The sequence below is a fragment of the Tenrec ecaudatus genome, chromosome 1 (genome assembly GCF_050624435.1).
Source record: "Tenrec ecaudatus isolate mTenEca1 chromosome 1, mTenEca1.hap1, whole genome shotgun sequence".
Taxonomy (NCBI): domain Eukaryota; kingdom Metazoa; phylum Chordata; class Mammalia; order Afrosoricida; family Tenrecidae; genus Tenrec; species Tenrec ecaudatus.
The window spans coordinates 17,907,551-17,926,402 of record NC_134530.1 but is presented as its reverse complement, the minus strand read 5'-3'; the positions used below and the strand labels follow the sequence as shown (position 1 = coordinate 17,926,402).

At 45.1% G+C, this 18,852-nt stretch overlaps 1 protein-coding gene across 1 annotated transcript in view; it reads left to right on the top strand.

Moving 5' to 3' along the window:
* Positions 1–15,170, top strand: part of ADGRE3 (adhesion G protein-coupled receptor E3) — a 69,281-nt gene extending 54,111 nt beyond the window's left edge. Inside the window, exons 10-16 of the mRNA XM_075547582.1 lie at positions 775–972; positions 1,254–1,489; positions 2,589–2,655; positions 3,970–4,061; positions 4,823–4,991; positions 8,993–9,100; positions 13,542–15,170. Coding sequence (XP_075403697.1) covers positions 775–972; positions 1,254–1,489; positions 2,589–2,655; positions 3,970–4,061; positions 4,823–4,991; positions 8,993–9,100; positions 13,542–13,556 — 885 coding nt within the window. The 3' untranslated portion in view covers positions 13,557–15,170. The remainder of the gene's footprint in view (positions 1–774; positions 973–1,253; positions 1,490–2,588; positions 2,656–3,969; positions 4,062–4,822; positions 4,992–8,992; positions 9,101–13,541) is intronic.
* Positions 15,171–18,852: the final 3,682 nt, after the last annotated feature.

The window sequence follows — 18,852 nt, the reverse complement described above, 5'->3', positions numbered from 1 at the left end:
TGCTGATAAGGAAAACTTGCTAGAGTTTTGATTCTGCTTACCCCTATTGTTTCTTGTACACAACCTTATGACGGATTGTTGTTTGGATCTTAGCTTAGCAAAGCCATTTTAACTCTTGATCCCCATGTATATATATGTACACTTAACATCATCCTACGAAACTGGGGCTCATCCCATTGAATCACTCCGGCCATAGAACAGACCATGCACCACAGTGTCATCTCACCTGAGAGCAAGGGTGCTGGAGTACTTTTCTACCAGTTTCTCAAATGTTATTACTTGAGTGTAGTTTTCAGGGACACTTCTGGCTTGCTCTGGCAAGTCCAAGTCTAGGTGCCTGAAAAATGGGTGGAACTTGGAGAGGATCATGGAATGGCCCTACTACACAGGGCTTTCTTTCGACATCTCTTTGGGAGCAAAATTTAGTCCAAAAGACTTTTCTCACACGATCAAGCTTCCCTGCTGTATTGGGGATACATCGTTCTGAGACTAAGAGCCCTGGTGGCATACATAGTGGGTTACACATTGGGCTGTTAACCCAAATATCACCAGTTCAAAACTACCAGCAACTCCCAGGGAGAAAGACGTGGCTTTCTGCTGCTATAGCTATTTAGAGCCTTCAAAACTCACAAGGGCCGTTCTACTCTGTCCTATAAGGATGATATGTGTCAGAATGCACTTGATGGGGTGCGGGTTTTTTGAGTGAGTTATTCTTCGAGGGGAACCATCATTTCAGAGCAAGGAGGCTACACGCGAATGCCTTTTTGCTCCCAGGAGGAGGATCCCGTGTTGACTGTGATCACCTATGTGGGGCTGTGCCTCTCCCTGCTGTGCCTGCTCCTGGCAGCCCTCACCTTCCTCCTGTGCAAAGCCATCCAGAACACCAGCACCTCCATCCACCTGCAGCTCTCACTCTGCCTCTTCCTGGCCCACCTCCTCTTCCTCACTGGGATCGATCGAACTGAGCCCAAGGTACGGCAGTGTCCCAAAGGCCTCCCTGTCCTGTCCAAGAGATGCAGGGCCCATGGAGTTGTGCTGTTCTTGATGCCCTGGTAAGCGTTCCTCAGTCCAGGGAGAGTTGGAAAGGTTCATGCCAAGGTGGGAAATGTTTGCTTTAACTCTCAACAACCTTTACTTTTGAAGACCTTGGTCTAATGTCAAGGGCTCTAAGGTCAATGTCAAGGTGAAAGAGAGGCTCTTGGGCTGCATCCCACCATGATAGACCACCCTGACGACTCTCCCTCCTCCCCTAGGTGCTGTGCGCCATCATCGCTGGTGCCTTACATTACCTCTACCTGGCTGCCTTCACCTGGATGCTACTAGAGGGCCTGAACCTCTTCCTCACTGCGAGAAACCTGACGGTGGTCAACTACTCCAGTGTGAGCAGATTCATGAGGAAGCTCATGTTCCCTGTGGGCTACGGAGTCCCGGCCGTGATTGTGGCCATTTCTGCAGCGTCCAAGCCTCATCTTTATGGAACTTCTGCCCGGTAAAAGCAATTCCACCCTGGGCTATGGACAGTTGTACATTTCCTTATATTGCCTGAAGCTTTTGGGGAGTGGTGTTAATGATGGTCACTGGACTGTATGTGTATTTCCAATGTACATTCTCCTTTATAAAAGCCCTAAGCCCTTTCCCAGAGGGAGCAGCTCAGTTGATGGGCATCATTGGGGTCCTCAAGGAAGAGTTTGATGTACGTCTCAGCTCTGTCCTTCCCAGGCTCTGAAGCCCTGAGTTCTCAATCCCAGCCCCCTCAGGTGAGAGAGAGGGATAATAATTACCCGCACTGACCCAGCCTCACGTGGCTGCTGTGAGAATTCACATGACTCTATTAGTTTTCTAAAGTTGCTGTTGCAAATAAGCGAGCAACTTTTAATAAGAGAAATGCATTGTCTCGCAGTTCTGAATGCCCGAAGTCCAAAATCAGGGTATTGGCCGCACTCTCCCCAAAGGTCCTAGAAAAGGATCCTTTCTTGCTTTTCCCAGCTTCCGGTGGTTCCTGACCATGCTTGGAATATCTTGTAGCTACATCAATATATCTGTCTCTTTTGTCACATGGCGCATCGGTGTCTTCTCTCCTCATTTATAAGGACACCGCTCACAGTGGATTAGGACCCATGCTTCTCTAGAAAGGCTTCGTGCTAACTGGTGACATCTTCAAAGTCCGTGTTTCCAAACAAAGACACATTCACACTTACAGGAATGAGGGACATCAATCTATAAAGTGAAGGGACACAAGCCAATCCATCATGAGGACTTCACCACAAAACACTTGGCACAGTACAGATACTGAGTCCCCGCATGGTGCAAACTGTTAGCAGGCTCGGCTGCTGACAGGAAAGTCGGTACCTGGTGGCATTTTGGAAGAAAGGCCTGCTGATGTACCTCTGAAAAGTCAGCTGTTGAAAACCCTGTGGAGCAGCATCCCGCCCTGACACCATGGGTCTCCATGAGCTGCATGCCTGGATAACAGCTGACTTTGTCACGTGGGAGTGTGAACCACTGTCTTCAGTGGGAAGGTTGTCGCTTTAGGTTCAGTTCATGCAAAGTCTCTGATTTCTCCTTGGTCACTTTCTCGTTTTTCCCAGCTGCTGGCTACACCTGGACCAAGGATTCATCTGGGGTTTCCTTGGCCCTGTCTTGGCCATTATCTGTGTGAGTGAGTATGTGGCTTCCACACGTTCTGGGTGCAGAATCATATCAGGGATGCAAATGTCCTCAAGTATATGGTTTGATTTTCCACCTACTACCATTCAAACCCATGTGCAAGGAGGTAGAGGGTGTGTGAATTCACTGTAGACATGGTACTGTCAAAAGGTACTTTAGTTGAAAGGTACTTTAGTTATTGAGAATATACACCGCACTTCAGTGTGTACCCTATGTACATACCAATTCAATGATTTCTACATGAACAATTCAGTGATGTTGACTGTATTTTTCAAATTATGTAACTATTCTCTGTCCCCCCTGGTTTTCTGAGATGTTTCTCCCCCACTAACTTAAACTCACTGACCCCCAAGTTTCCCACCTAATCTCCCAATCCACTCTTGCCATTTGGACCCCACATAGATAATTCTTAAAAGAGCACAATACTCTAGGTAGACACTCTTCAAGAGTTCAAATTAACTGTTACTTGGCTTTAAGAAGACCCCAGAGGATAAGTTTGATTTAAAGATGATCTCTGGGGAATCGTTTCAGTTCATTCACTCTGTGGCTCCAGAAAGCGTGGATTCCATTTCAAATGTGAAATTCTGTTCTACTTTCCCCCCACAAGCACCTCCCTTCGATCAAGATTATTCGGTAATGATAGCGTTGATCAAAATGTTCGGCAATGATAACTGGGCACCATCCAGTCTGGCCTCTTGGCGAAGGAGCTGGTCGCTCACGAAGGCAATTAGATCTGCAGTCCAGTTCCATCTCCAACCCCTAGTTCACCTTCATCTGCTGCTGCTCCAGGTGGCTCAGTCAGAACTCACTGCAACAGAGTCACTGATGACTCAAAACACCCCCATAGGATAGGATCAAACACCCCAGTGGGTTTCTGAAGCTGTAGTTCTTTCCAGGAGTAGAAAGCCCTTCTCCCTCAGAGCGCCTGTTGCTTTCGAATGGCTTAACCTTGTGGTGAGCAGCTCAAGCATTAACCTCTACGCCACCAGGGAGAGCACTATAGCTTCGATGGCCTCTTTTGAGCTTTTAAGGCCACAGGTACCACGAAGCGACTGAGATGTAGAACATGATCATTAAACACAACATTAGACCAGTTAACTAAGTGGCCCCCGGGGAACTGCGATATGACCCTAGGCTGCTAAATCAAGAAGCCAAATCCCATGAGGTGATTGGTTGTACATAAGCAGTCTTCGTACTGCTTTGTTGTTTGCGTATTTGTTTTTATAAATGCATCTGAGAACGTTTGCCAATTGGCCTGGTGCAGATCTAACTTGCCTTCTGCGCTCTTTATCGCCCGTGCAGGTGAATTTCATACTGTTCCTCTTGGTCCTGTGGATTTTACACAGGAAGCTTTCCTCTCTCAACAGTGAAGTCTCAACCGTCCAGAACACAAAGTAAGATGAGACAGATCTTCCCCCCGCACCCCTTTTCTGATCTAGCCTCATCGATGCTTCTCCCTCCTCCATTTCCGGACACACATGCCCCCCACAGCCAGGCCAGAGGCAAGCAAGGTCACTATAGTCTCCCACGGTCGCAGTTAATGAGAAGCTGTACAAGCGAGAATACAGGTTAAGCAACTATGACAGAGACCCCAAAAGAGTGAGATGGGAGCTTCTTCGCTCTCATGGTACAAATCTGTACGTGAGTATTCCAAACTGGTAGGGACATGGCTCCACAGAGGGTGCCAGGGACTTACTCAGGGGTTCTTTCCAACTGTTGCTCTGCTACACCCCAGAACATTGTTTTTGTCTGCATCTCATCCATGGCAAAGATGACATGGACGTTGCACAGGTCACGTTAGTTAACGTTAGTCTCATGGTGACACCTAACTACAAAGGAGTCTGGGAAAAGTCGTCTCTCACGTGGAAACTATGTGTCCTGATAAAACTAAGAGGGACTTAACACTGGAAAGAAGGTGGGGAGTGTGGAGGGAATGTCAAAATCCGAGTTTCTGCCACCCAACAAGAGCGCTCTTTCTTTGTAAAAGATAGTCAACTCAGGTCTGTTAATACACCAATTATGACCCCTTAAATTCTATAAGAATCCCAAAAATTGAGCTTCTGAAGAATATCTTAATTCAGCCAATAATTAGCTAATCGTAGCTAATGTTTAAGTGTATTAGGTTTTTTACGTCATCATTTCTGACTCCACTCAGGATGCTGACACTCAAAGCGACAGCTCAGCTCTTCATCCTGGGCTGCACCTGGTTTCTGGGCATCCTGCAAGTGGGCCCAGCTGCCCGGGTCATGGCCTACGTCTTCACCATCATCAACAGCCTACAAGGAGTCTTCATCTTCCTGGTCTACTGCCTCCTCAGCCAGCAAGTAAATATTGACCTCTATTTCTTTAAAGTTAATAAAAGTTTGGAGTTACAGATATCAATGAAACACTTAAAGCTGTGTTCTCTAAATTTTAATATGGGCTTGAAAAAAAGTATGCAAGCACTATTTTCTATAAGATGCTACTGTTTTCCTTCTAATTTAAGATGCTGCTGATGGTAAGATGTGTTCAGAAAGTAACTAATTGCTGTATCAAGAAATGTCGTGTTTTTCTTCAGCTTTTCTATGTGTAATAATCACTCTTGCTGTGTAGCAAGAATCTTCGAAATGTCAATGGCTTAAATGACAGGTATTTTACTGTTCTCATTCTTGGGTGTACAGGTTGGCTGGGGCTCAATCTTGATCTTGGCTGAGCTTGGCCTGGCTTAGCTTACAAGGAGACAGGCCCTCCTGGGGACAGCCATTTCAATATTTTGCTTACATCCCCTCTGCTCATATCTTGTTGGCCAAAGCAAGTCACATGATCAAGCCCAAATCAACCAACCCCAAAACTCACTGCTACAGAGTCAATACTGACACACAGCCATCACCGATGGGTTTCTGAGACTGTCACTGTCTCAGAACCTTTCTTTCTCCCATGGAGCTCCTGGTGCTTTCCCACTGCTGACCATGCAGACTGCAGCCCAATGGGTAACCTGTCTGCCACCAGGGGTCTTCCAGTACCCAAAAGACAAGAACATTCCGCACACCATGCGGCTAGGACACGGGTACCACCACTGCTACAGAGATGTGAAGGAATGAGATCGATAAGGCAGTTTACCACAGCACTAAACATGAATTATATTTTTACTTTCAGACAACTAGTTTTTGAGACATTTCATTATGAATTGGTTCAGGTTGACGGAGCAGGTCAGCTTTCCATTCGATAAGTCATATACCATTTGTTTCATGTCATTGATTGCAGTCCCCGTGATGTAACATCACTTACTCCATTTCCTCCCCGTGTTTTCTGCTTCCATTACTATTTCTTTTCTGAACTTTGCCCTTGGGCAAATGCTGCCTTTTCGATCTCAAGAGGTTGATATTTCTAAGGTGTACATACTTCCCTAGGATTATTGTTCCCTTCAGAAACTTATCTACTTTTTGCTGAAAATTCAGCCAGGACGATGAGTTCACATCTGAAGAATGACTAAAGGTGTGTTTTATCATTTTAATGGTTGTAGTGATATATAATTCAATTTCAACAGTTGTACTAACATTTAACTCACGTATCATACAATTTAATCGTGCGGGCATAAACTTTTGAACATTTCAGTAACATGAGTTCTTAAACAAATTTTCAAGTGTTGGTATCATCTTCTTACTAATACGTTCTACTTGTTCTATAGTGAAATCATATAATAAGCTATTTTCCAGAATTTTATTATCAGCATTTTCAAATATAAAAAAAAGGCAACAAAGTTGTGTCATAATCTCCAAGATGCTATAATTCACAAGGTGCCATATTTGTGTGACTTTCTGCATCTGTAAAGATTTAGCGCAGGACTCCTCAAACTCTTTCAACAGGGGCCAGTTCACTGTCCCTCAGAGTCATTAGAGGGCCAGGCTATGGTTAAAAAAAACCAAATTCCTATGCATGCTGCACATATCTTATTTTGAAGTAAAAAAACAAAAGGGGGAAAAACACCCGGTGGACCGGATAAATGTCCTCAGTGAGCCACATGTGGCCCGCAGGCCGTAGTTTGAGGACCCCTGATTTAGAGCCTCGGAACCCCCTACGGGGTCATTGTGAGTCAAAATTGACCTGAAGCGATGGTGGTTTTCCAAAATATTTACATTATTACATACCTATCCATTTATCCATGCCTCCTTCTATCCACTCATGCATGTCTTTACAAGCAGCAATACCTGACATGTGCAGCCAAAGAAACGTGCAAGCAGCTCTTCTCCATCAGTGTACACACCTGAGGGAGCACTGTGCAAAAGACTTACTCCTTCTCTTCCCTCAGTTTCTTCCACTTTCTAAGGCAATCACATCACGGAAGCAGCTAGGTTTTAAAGATGTGTATTTTTATTTCCGGTTCTCTGTGGCTAACGGGTGGCCTATTCATTTGTCTGCAGCAAATAACAGAAAGCAACGATAAGTTCCAACACTCATGAAATACTTACTGTTTGGACTCATTGGGATCAGGCTCCTAAAAACATAGTTCCTTCCTGAGGGGCATGCCCAGATCAACTGGGCAACATGCTGGCTCTGAAATTTAACCCCTAAGGAAAATGGAACTCCAATGTATACTACTGATTTCCTAGGCACACCTCAACTTAAATTTCGTTAAATTACGCAACTTCTGCAGAATGAGAACAGAACGCTGGGGATGCAGGGGTTAAATGGTGATTGGAACGCACCAACTTCTCCATGGAGGAAACATGTGATAGTCTGCTTCCATGAAGATTACAGTCTTGAAAAACTACAAACTCATAGCAACACTAAAGGACAGTTTGACTCTGTCTTCAGTGTTGCTATGAGCTTGTTGTACAGAACCTGGTACAACGCAACTATTAAAAATCATGTTATAAAGACTGAAACCTTATGAAGCTGGGATTCACACAGGAGGTCCAGGGGCCAAATAAACATCATCCAGCAACCAAAAGAAACATAAAAGCACTCAAGTTCCTTTTTTCTGTTTAATGTTTTATACAACTTTATTCAAGGTCCTTACATGCACTTCACAGACAGCCTGAAAGGACAGACACATCATTGGAGTAGGTACACCTTTCTTTTCCCAGACATTTTCTTCTCCCTCGTAGCCCCAGCACCACCTTGTTCCAAGTGTCCCCTAAAATCTACCTCTCGGCACTCAAAAATGCTCACCGTCATCAAGTCCATTCCAACTCATCACAACCCTACAGCACTGGAAGCACTTGCTGATGAAGCTCCAGGATTGTAGCCTCAATGTGAAATCCACAGTATGGATAACAACTCCATGCAAAACAGGCCAACAACCTCACCACTGGACCATTGTGGTCACTAGTGAAAGGTTTGACGTTGTCATGGATTGTGTCACGATCATTGTTCATAAGAAGCAACACTCAGGAGATCAAAAGATGTGTGACATTGTGTAAATCTGTTACACAGGACCTCTCTGGAGTATTGAAAAGCAAGCATTTTACTTTGAGGACTGAAGTGTGCCTGGCCCAAGCCATGGTATTTTCCATCGCCTCATATACATGTGAAAGTTGAACACTGGATACAGGAGACTGAAGAAGAATCGGTGCGTTTGAACTGTGGTGCTGGAGGTGAATATAGAAAGTCCCATGGACTGCTAAAAGGACAAACCGATCTGTCTTGGAAGAAATATGGCCAGAGGGCTCCTTAGAGGCAAGGATGGCAAGCCTTCGCCTTACATACTTTGGACATATTGTCAGGAGGGAGCGGTCCCTGGAGAAGGAGATCACGTAGGGTCGGGGAGAGGGGCAGCGAAGAGGAGAAAGGCCCTCAGGGAGATGGATGGACACCGCGGCTGCAGCAGCGGGCTCGGGAAGAGGAACAATTGTGAGGATGGAGCATGGCCGCACGGTGTGCTGTTCTGTTGTGTAGAAGTTCACTGTGGGTTGGAGCCAACCCAATGGCGTCTACGACATATGGCTTCTGCTTTCCTACTTTTCATCTGCATGTTCTGCAGATTGTTTGGTAGCAAAGATGTATTACATAATATGAAACCAATAAAAACTATTGCTGCGGAGCCCACTCGGACTCCTGAAAAGCCCATGCGTGGATGGGTAGAATCGAGCTCCATGGGGTTTTCTTGGCTATAATCTTTCTGGAAGCAAACTTGTCTTTTCTCAGAAGAAATTCTGGGGGGTCAAACCCCCAGTTTTTCAGGGAGCAGCCAGCCCAAACAGTTTGCACCACCCAGGGGTCTTTCTGTAATATCATAAAAGTGGGGTTTTTAAATAATAAGTCTCTTCTCTTTCTGACTCGCTGGCTTCTCTCCTCTTCACCACTGTTAATGGACACCCTGTGGGTGTTTCCCTTGATGCTCTAGGTCTGGAAACAGTACCGAGGGTGGTTTAGCAGGATCGTGGAATCCAAGTCTGAGATGGAGATCAACACGCTTTCCAGCAGAGCTGGCCCTGACTCCAAACCCAGCAAGGTAAGAGGACTTGTGACTTAGCTTAGTGTTTCACCCCTTCGGTGCCTCTGATGTTCTCTTCTTGTCTCTCTGTAGAGAGCCCTTCTCACGAAGGGGAGAGGGAAGAGTTATATTCCTGTCCTGAACACCTCCCCATCGGTCACGCTCCATGTTACCATGGAGATGCTCAGTTATTCTACCGGAACTTCCCTTGTGTCTATGCTAACAGTATTCTGACTTGTGTCTGCGTTGGCATGATGCAGAGACAGAGGTAAAAGATGACCAACACTGTGCGGTGTCCATTTAAAGTAGACCCCCCACAGGGTGGGGGTTTTAAGCCTAGAAGTAGCAGAGCATAGAAACACTCTTCTCCAGACCCCCAGTATCCTGTGGAAAGGCGGGTGTGAGCCCAAGGGAGTCAGTGGATATCATGGAAAGGGATCCCATCCCAGATGTTCTACTTACATAGAGGGGAAACATGCAGCAAACAGTGAGGCTTCCCTGAGAAGAAATAGCCCTCTTAGAAAGGGGACCCCACTGGAACTGTTGTTGGTATTTGTCCACTCGGCCATTGAGCTAACTCAAACTCCATGTACTAAGGGACGACTTTTCAGCCTGCTCTGAAAGAGACATCTCCCCACAGTTCTTTCTTATTTTCCCTTTTGGAGAGAAACATTAAAGAACCTCAAACAAGGTATGTGCGAATGAGCAAAACGAGCTCCAAATGTCCAAATCCAGAACATCTCCACATGAAATTTCATAATATTTCCAAAATTTAAAACAGCTTGTGTTCTAAGTAGATACCCACCATATTTGCTCACCGGAGAATACTTTGTGTGCATGGAGAAGTCTAATCAACCACGTTAAATATTTCTTAAAATACTTGGTGATTAAAAAAAAAAATACTTGGTGATTTGATTTTACTCAGCAGTGAAAAGCTACATTTTTGTGGCAACATTTTTTTCCTTCTTTAGAAAGTGGTTGTTTTATATGTAAATCTATTAATGCACAAAAATAGAGGTATTGGCCTTGATACATATATGTATATGACAATACACTGAGGTAGTGGGCAGACTTCGGACCTCTGCTCATACCCTCCCTCAATGCAAGAACACTTTGTTCTAACAAATTGGCATTCTGAGATGCTCACCCTGCTGGCAAAATCGCTGAAGACAAAATGGGCACATAAGCAAATGTGGTGAAGAAGGCAGATGGTGCCCGGCTATTAAAAGATATAGCATCTGGGGTCTTAAAGGCTTGAAGTTAAACAAGCAGCCATCCAGCCGAGAAGCAACAAGCCTACATGGAAGAAGCACAACAGCCAGTACAATCATGAGGAGGCATGGGGACCAGGTAACAGGCGTCAGAAGACACATAACAAGCAAACAAACAAAAATATATTGTTGAGAAAGAGAGAGGTCAGAGCAGAGACCCAAAGCCCATTTGTACACAGTGGAACTTTCCCCCACAGAGGGGCCAAGGGAAGGGATGAGTCAACCAGGGCACAGTAAAGCATTGATGAAACACACACTATTCCTCTGGTTCCTTAAGGCTTCCTCATCCCTCCTCCCCCCGCCCCACACAGACACACAGTGTCATGACCCCAGGGCTGTTTCTCAATTCAGACTAGACCAGAACATGTACACAGGTACAGATAAGAGACGGGAGGTCACGACACACGGAATCCAGGAACAGGAGTGGGAATTGCAATACCAGAAGGGTAGGAGGAAGTGGGGGAGAGAAGGGGAGAAAAGGGGAGCTGATTGAAATGATTAGCACATAATCATACACCCCCCTCCAGGGGTAGAACAACAGGAAACATGGGAGAAGGGAGACAGAGGTCAGTGTGATATATGAAAATAATAATTTATAATCTATCAAGGGGTCATGAGGGTGGGGGGGAAGAGGGGGAGATTAAAGGAGGAGCTGATTCCAAGGACTCAACAGAAAGTAAATGTCTGGAAAGGAATGATGGCGACATAGGTACAAACATGCCTGATGCAATCGATGTGTGGATGGTAATAAGACTTGTAAGAGCGCCCAGTAAAACGATCGTTTAATAAATGAAAAAGAAAGTCATTGTTTTGTGCAGCATCCAGCTGTTTTAACTCACAGTGTCTGTAGGACAGACACTCTGGGCGCTCTGGATGGTTTTCCAGGCTTTGGTGTTGACGGCAACAGCTCACCGGCTCCTTTCTGACACTGTCACTGCTGACTCAACCGCTGGCTTCTCAGCTAGGAGCCAGCACTGGACTGCTGTAGCAGAGGGGCCATGCATCATTATGAGTCTTTCCACGAGGACCATGGGGAAGAGGTGCCAGGAGAAAAGGCTGAGATCCTGTCAGGTCTTCAGACAATTTCATTTATGACTATCGGACTTAGTGCTTCTCAATTAGGGTGAAATTGTCAGAGATGCTAACAAGTGACTGGAGCTGATAAAAATCCCCCCGATAATCCACCATCACTCCCCAAACTGCCCACTCTCCACTGACACGCTGGTTCTCCACTAAGAAATAAGGAAGTTTCTTTTTTAGGTTTGCTTCACCTTGGGAAACTCAGAGATGAGTATATCTTTGAAAGGGGGAGATATTAAAAAGCTATGAGTCTCCCTAAAATAGATACATGAGCTTTAATTAAAAGAATCTCTTAAGGGTTTTGGTTTTTGTTTGTCTAGGCACAGTCTGTGAATAAAGAGTTAGCGGAATCCTTTCTCCTTCTCTATAGGCAAACTTGACCTTTGTCTAATTTCCTGGCTCTGTTCCTCTGGAAACTTGATATAGAAGGAAAGTCAGCTGTGTAAACAGGCAACACGTAAGGTAAAAATTATGCTTTTCTGGGAAAGGGCCAGACAGTGAGTCATAAACTCCTGGAGGGAAGTCCTAAATTGGAGCTATGAAGAATGAATGAGAGGTGAGGGAATTCACTATACATATCACGCATGATGGAAATAGTCGATCTTTACCTCCATAGAAGTTTGTTCTCCGCTGCAGGCTCCCACTGCAGGTTGTGCTCAGGCAATGCTGAACCTGGATCATCGTGAATACTTCATCTTTTTGTAGATTAGGAAGCCCACCGCTCAGGCTTTCTTTGCGCTCTGATATTCCTCCTAAATGTGTTCTGCAGGCTCATCCAGCCCCTTGAACTATCAATTTCACCCAAATTATGAGCTTCCTCTTGCCTTCACCTCCTCTCTTACTCACCCTAGATCGCATGATCCACCACTGCAAGGAACTCACTGCTATCTGTCCACCTTCTTTGCTCCCTTTTCTGATTCCGTTTCCTACCTTCGGACCACGCTACATCTTCAGCATCACTTACAGCCATTCAGTTCAATCCTACAATGGCAAGCACTGCAGATTGTCGCCTCGGCAGCCACCCTGATTAGTCTCCTAGGTGGGACAGGAAAGTGCCTGGGCCAAAAGGGTCCACTGAGATTGGTCTAAGCCAGCAGTTCTCAAACTGTGCATCACAACTCCTTTGGGGGCCTAACGACCCTTTCACAGGGGTCCCCAATTCATAACAGTAGCAAAATTACAGTTATGAAGTAGCAATGAAAATAATGTTATGGTTGGGGGGTCGCCACAACATGAGAAACTGTATTAAAGGGCCACGGCATTAGGAAGGTTGAGAATCACTGGTCTACGCCATCAGTTCCCAATGGGACGTGATTTGCCCACAGGGAAAATACACAAGGACATTTGGCATTGAACTGTTTTGTTGCCATGACTGGGAATGGTGGCCTGACTGGCATCGAGTTGATCAATGTTCCATCCAGTGGGACAGCCAGGGGTGCTGTTATGCATTCTACAATGTGGACCATCTCCCAGCCACAAGCAAGTATTTATCGCCAAACACCAACAGTGTTGAGGTTGAGTAATCCCGGTTTAAGCTGTTGCTGTGAGTCATCCCATTGACTCTCTTATAGCGAATGTCCAGCAGAATGGAACCCTTGTCCGTAGTGCGCTGTCCTCACAATGGCTGCGCGAGCACACTGCTGCACCTACTGTGTCCATCACTCCTAGTCGTCCTCTTGCTCACTAATCCTCTCCTTTACCAGCACGGTGTCCTCTTCCAGACGCTGCTTCCCTCTGATCATGTGTCCAAAATATATGCCCTAAAGGCTCGCTGTCCTCACTTCCAAGGCTACCCCCACTTCTGGCTGTACTTCTTCTTTGGAATTAGATTTGTTTGCTCTTCTGACAGTCCAGGATACTTTCCATGTTCTTCACCCAACTGTAATTCAAGTGCATTCACTTTTCTCTGGTCTTCCTTAGTCATTGTCTAACGTTCACATGCCTACGAGGAGATTGAAAACACCCAGGCCTGGGGCAGGCACAGCTTAGTCCTCACAGGGGCATCTTTGCTCTTGAACATTTCCAGTAGGTTTTGTGCAGCAGATTTATCATATGTCATAGGTGGCTTTGGTTTAAGCTAACCGTGGTGATTTTCCATTTTGTTGTAGATGTCTTTAAGGTGAACATCTGGACAAGCTCTAGCCAATGAGATACGAGATACATCTGTTGAAAAATAGTTCTTCAGTTGAGAAAGACAAAGAAATCCAAGGAGCGGTCCAGGATTTCCTACTTTGGGATGCTGTCATACAACAACAGGATACTTGGAAGGAAGACATACTGGGAAAACAGAAAGATGAGAATAATCTGGGGCTTTAGGACATTGCTGTGTTGTTGAACTAACCCTTGGATTTTGCGCTACGCAAGACGACCATTATTAAGTCATTCTGAATTCAGAGATCTGGTGCTTGAAGCCCAAAGCATCCTTTCTTATGAGCAAACCAACCCTGTCTCTTCTCCATTCTTCCTTTCCTCCAGGTGAATGAGACCCCAAGATCCTTCAGCTTGGAATCAACACAAAGTCCTGCTCTAACAAAACCTTCCGAGCTCCCTGGGGATCTCGGGTCCTATCCCTAGTCAACTTCCCACACAAGGACTTCCAAATGGCCCCTCCTTCCTCAGTTCTCATCACCGTTCCCTTGATGTAAGGCAAAAGACTTCTACTTCAAAGAGAAAAATGACCACCAGCAATCAGAAATTCAGCTCCCTGATTTCCCTTATAAATGCATTCGCACTCATAGCCATCCTTGCTTACTTCTCCCACCCGTCCACATGGCCTCCTGCCCTGCTCTCCACAAGGGCCAAGGGCTCCTCCCTTCCTAAGGCCCTCTCCCTGCATCCGTGCTCAGATCCACCCTGTCCGATGTCTTTGGAGGCCTTTTACCAGTGATTGTTCCCCCTCTCTCCTGAGCTTCTGCCCCGTCCATGCCCTTGTTCCAGTGCCATTTATCTATCCTAAAAGTAGCCCACAATTTTTTCTGTAAAAGATCATATAGTAAATATTTTTCAGACCATGTACACTCTTTGTACACACACACACACATGCATGGACACACATGATAGTTACATGACAGATAGATTGATTGACAAATTGACAGATAGATACATACAAGCTATAGATATAAAATCAGGTAGTATATGATAAATACAGTAAACATATAAATGTAGATTTAGATATATGTGGGACACATGAAAAATATCAGGACTAACCAGTTGCACAACCTCACCCTCCATAAGCCTGAGGCCTGAAGAACTAGATGGGGCCCAGCTCCCCCTGCAGACTGTCTGAATAGGATCACAAGAGGAGGTCCTGGATAAAGTAAGGGACAAAGGTGGAAGGAAATTCATAATTAGTTTCTTAAAAATCTAGGCTTACTGATCTGATAGAGACTTTGGGAACTGTATCCTCTAGACACTCGTCACTCCTGAGACTGAGCTATTCCCATGGCGCTACTTTCAGTCACATAGTAGGAATACATAAATGAATAAATAAATAGATAGGTAAACAAATAATAGGGCATTAGTTTTCAGTTTTACATGTTTTAATTTTATTCATTCAGCCCCCTCATGGGTGTGTGGGGAGGGGGTGGTGTGAAAGGGAGAGAGAGAGAGAGAAGCATCGAACTGGCTTGCTAACCAACTGCTCCTCTGGAGAAAGATGGTGCTCTCTGCTCCTGTAAGATGGACTCACAGAGCCAGAGTCAGATGGCTTCACAGGGTCAGGACGAGTCCAAGTAGACTTGAGGGCCACCAAACCAATGCCACTGTGAACAGCAGCTACTGCAGTCGTGGAAGCCGTGCCTCGATGGGAGGGAACGGAACGGGGATGGGAGGGGTGTCTAGCATGTCCAGTAGGAGTGGTGGGTGGGAATTGTAATCCTGATCGCTGACTCTTGGTCAGTTTAATAGTTTCGCAATACAAGCTCATGATTCGTGCTTACTCTGCGTGGAAATCAGGATTGTTTTTGAACGCAAAACATGCACCGAGGCGTTACAACAACGTTTGAATAAACTAACTGTTAAGCAAGTTTCAGCTTTTTGTAAGTTGTAAAATGAGCCTAAGCAGTGGCGTATGTAGGTGAAAGCAGTTCAGGTGTGTTAGATGTCGCTCCGAGACCACATGCCATTGAACACTGAGTGCGCATTGAAAGGCATGCCTTCTTTTGAAAACAAACTCAAGCATAGGAGCTGTGTCTACAATTAAAAAGTGAAGCAGGTGGCATGTTTTAATTCTAGTACATTTAATAACCTGCAAGGCATGTAAGTTTAAGGTGTTTGGGTTTGGTTTTTTTTAAGTTAACATTGGATGCAATATCAAAACTTTTCGGATTTTTAGTCTTGGTGTTTATAAGACATTCTGAGGCCTTGATTGAAATCTCAGTATACTGTGGTTTACTTTTTAGGTGTATTGCGCTAAGTGAAACTTGTCAAATAAATCTTTCTTAATAAATAAATAAATCTTTCTTTAAAAAGAAAGCAAAAAAAATCACTGCCATTGAGTTGATTCTTTCTCATGGAGACCCTATCTAGGACTTCTTTACAGGTTGATATATATATATATATATATATATGTATATATATATATATATATATATTCATGTATAGTTTTTCTATATGGATCTATTCATTTTTAGCCCACTGGTCATCCAAAAATAGGCTATGCTCATAATTTGATCTCTAATGCTGTAGTTTTCCAGCCCGTTTTAGAGAAAGAAACGGAGGATTCTAGGGAAATGGTCACCTGAACATACCTTGCTTCCCCTCCCCATCCTAATCTATCTGGACCTTTGGGACAAAAAACTTCTGGCTTGAGACTCCTGGCAGCTGAGTGGGATTACAATTTCTGGGAGAATCTCTAAAAGGATGCCTGGGGTTGGAATTTCTCCCCAATAAATCAGATGAGAGCCTGCGATAGGCCAAAGAGAGTTCTGACACAATGTAACCTAGTTCATAACACAATGTAACCTAGGAAGCATCTAGGCCACAAAAGTGTATGGCCTTCCTGCGTAAGGTCAACATTAGCGTGTGTGTGTGTGTGTGTGTGTGTGTGTGTGTGTGTGTGTGTGTGTGTTTTCTGTCCCCAAGAACCTCGAGAGGAACCCTACTGGCATATCTGGACGGAAGGAGTCTGGGAAGGAGGGAAGCACTTCTGAACATCTGCCTGGACCCATGGGGCTGGGAACCCATCTCCTTACATCACTTGAGAAATTGCTACGACTAAGAGTCCTCCATCCTTTACCTGTGCCCCAGAGAAAAATGACATGTGAAAGATCCGTATCTCACAAGAGAATGATGTAACTGAATTGACAGCCAACAAAGTAGAGCTGATGGAGTAGACAAGAATAGTAAAGGTAAGAACTTAGGGAGACTCAAGTATAGCACCTCACAGGCTCTCTAGGGGGGTGGAAAGGCATTAACTAAAGAATTGATGGTTGCTGTCAAAAGCTAAATTAGTGGTTTAAGAGACCAGGTGGACTAGGAATCTCAAAGCATAGTGCAAACTGCAAAGGGATGAAAATCATGAAGGGGAAAAATCAGACTAGGAGATGTAATACGGGAAGAATATAACTTTTAATGAGTAATAGGAAGGGGCATGTTCAGGTCCCTACACACACACACACACACACACACACACACAAAACCGCCCCTGAACTTCCTCTTTTGCTTCAATAGCCACTGTACATCGCTCTTTCCCTTCACAGTCAAATTCTGGAAAGCTTGTTTACACTCTGTGGTCTCCACTTCCTCCCAACCACCACTGCTCAACACACTTCTTATTCTAATACTTCAAAGACTGACTCAGTGCACCAAAGGCTTCCTCGATGTTAAGTGCACTCACTGGTTTCTTCTCCCTGTTATGTAACTTGGGTCACATTTAACTCTGTTGATCTGCTTTCCTTGATGCCATAATCTCCTCCTATTAGAGTGGCCAACTTACCCTGCTTTGCCCAACCCTTCCCAGGTTTAGGAGCCCTAGTGGTATAGTGGCCAAGTGTTGGGCTGCTAACCACAAGGTCAGCAGTTTGAAACCTGCAGGTTCTCAGCAGGAGAAAGAGGAGGCTTTCTACTTCCATAAAGAGTTACATTCCCTTTTTTAAAAGGGGGGAGGGGTGTTACATTCCCGTAAAGAATTACCCTAACCAAAGAACAAAAATTCATAACATTGTGAATGAGGGGGGGGGGGGTGCCGAGTGGGGACCCAAAGCCCATCTGTATCCAACTGGACTCCCCCTTATGGAAGGGTCACAGGGAGGAGACAAGCCAGTCAGGGTGCAGTGTAGCAACGATGAAACATACAATTTTCCTCTAGTTCCTAAATGTTTCCGCCCTACCTACTATCATGATCCCATTTCTACCTTACAAATGTGGCTAGACCAGAGGATGTACCCTGGTACAGATAGAAACTGGAAACACGGGAATCCAGGATGGATGATCCCTTCAGGACCAGTGGTGAGAGTGGCAATTCTGGGAGGATGGATACAAGGTGGTAGGAAGGGGGAACTGATTACAAGGATCTACATATAACCTCCTCCCTGGGGGACAGACAACAGAAAAGTGGGTGAAGGGAGATGTCGGCCAGTGTAGGATACAACAAGATAATTTATAAATTATCAAGCATTCCTGAGGGAGGGGGGAATGGGGAGGGAGGGGGGAAATGAGGAGCTGATGCCAGGGGCTTATGTGGAAAGCAAATGTTTTGAGAATGATGAGGGTAATGAATGTACAGATGTGCTTTATACAATGGCTAGATGTATGGATTGTGATAAGAGTTGTATGAGCCCCTAATAAAATGATTTTTAAAAGTAAAACTTACCCTAACAGTTAGGGCTGGGCTGCAGATGGAAACCTCCAGCTTCTCTGTGGAAGAAAAACAATACTTTCTACTCTTGGAAAGAGTTATAGTCCTGTAAAGATTTACCTAGCCCTACAGAGTGGTAATGAGTCAGAACGGACTCAATGGCAGGGAGTTTGGTCCTTGGTCCCCTCCCCGTCCTCCCCCCACCCCTCAGTCATTGCACTGAGAGTCCTATATCCAAGGAGTCCCATGATCCCAAGCTAACTGGTCCCCAAAGCAAACACTGAACAAGGATTCAAATTCAAGTAGTTTATTTTTTAGGTGATTTGAACAGACACCAGGAGGTAATTGAAGAAGTGAGTCAGAGAAAGAAAGAGCCAATAAAAATGGTATGAAATGTGTGTAGCTGAGCAGCCGACCACTGTAAGCAACTGGAGCTTAATCCCACTGAGGACTTGGGAGTGGAGGGGGTGACGCCATGAAACCCACAGCTCCAAATCACCCCACTGAAGGCGTGAGCGAGCTAGGGTACACCTGCACCAAGTCCAGGTGTCATAGTCTTCTCTTTTCTTCTTACTCCACAGCCAACCCATCAGCAAATCCTATTGGCTGTGCCTTCAGATAGA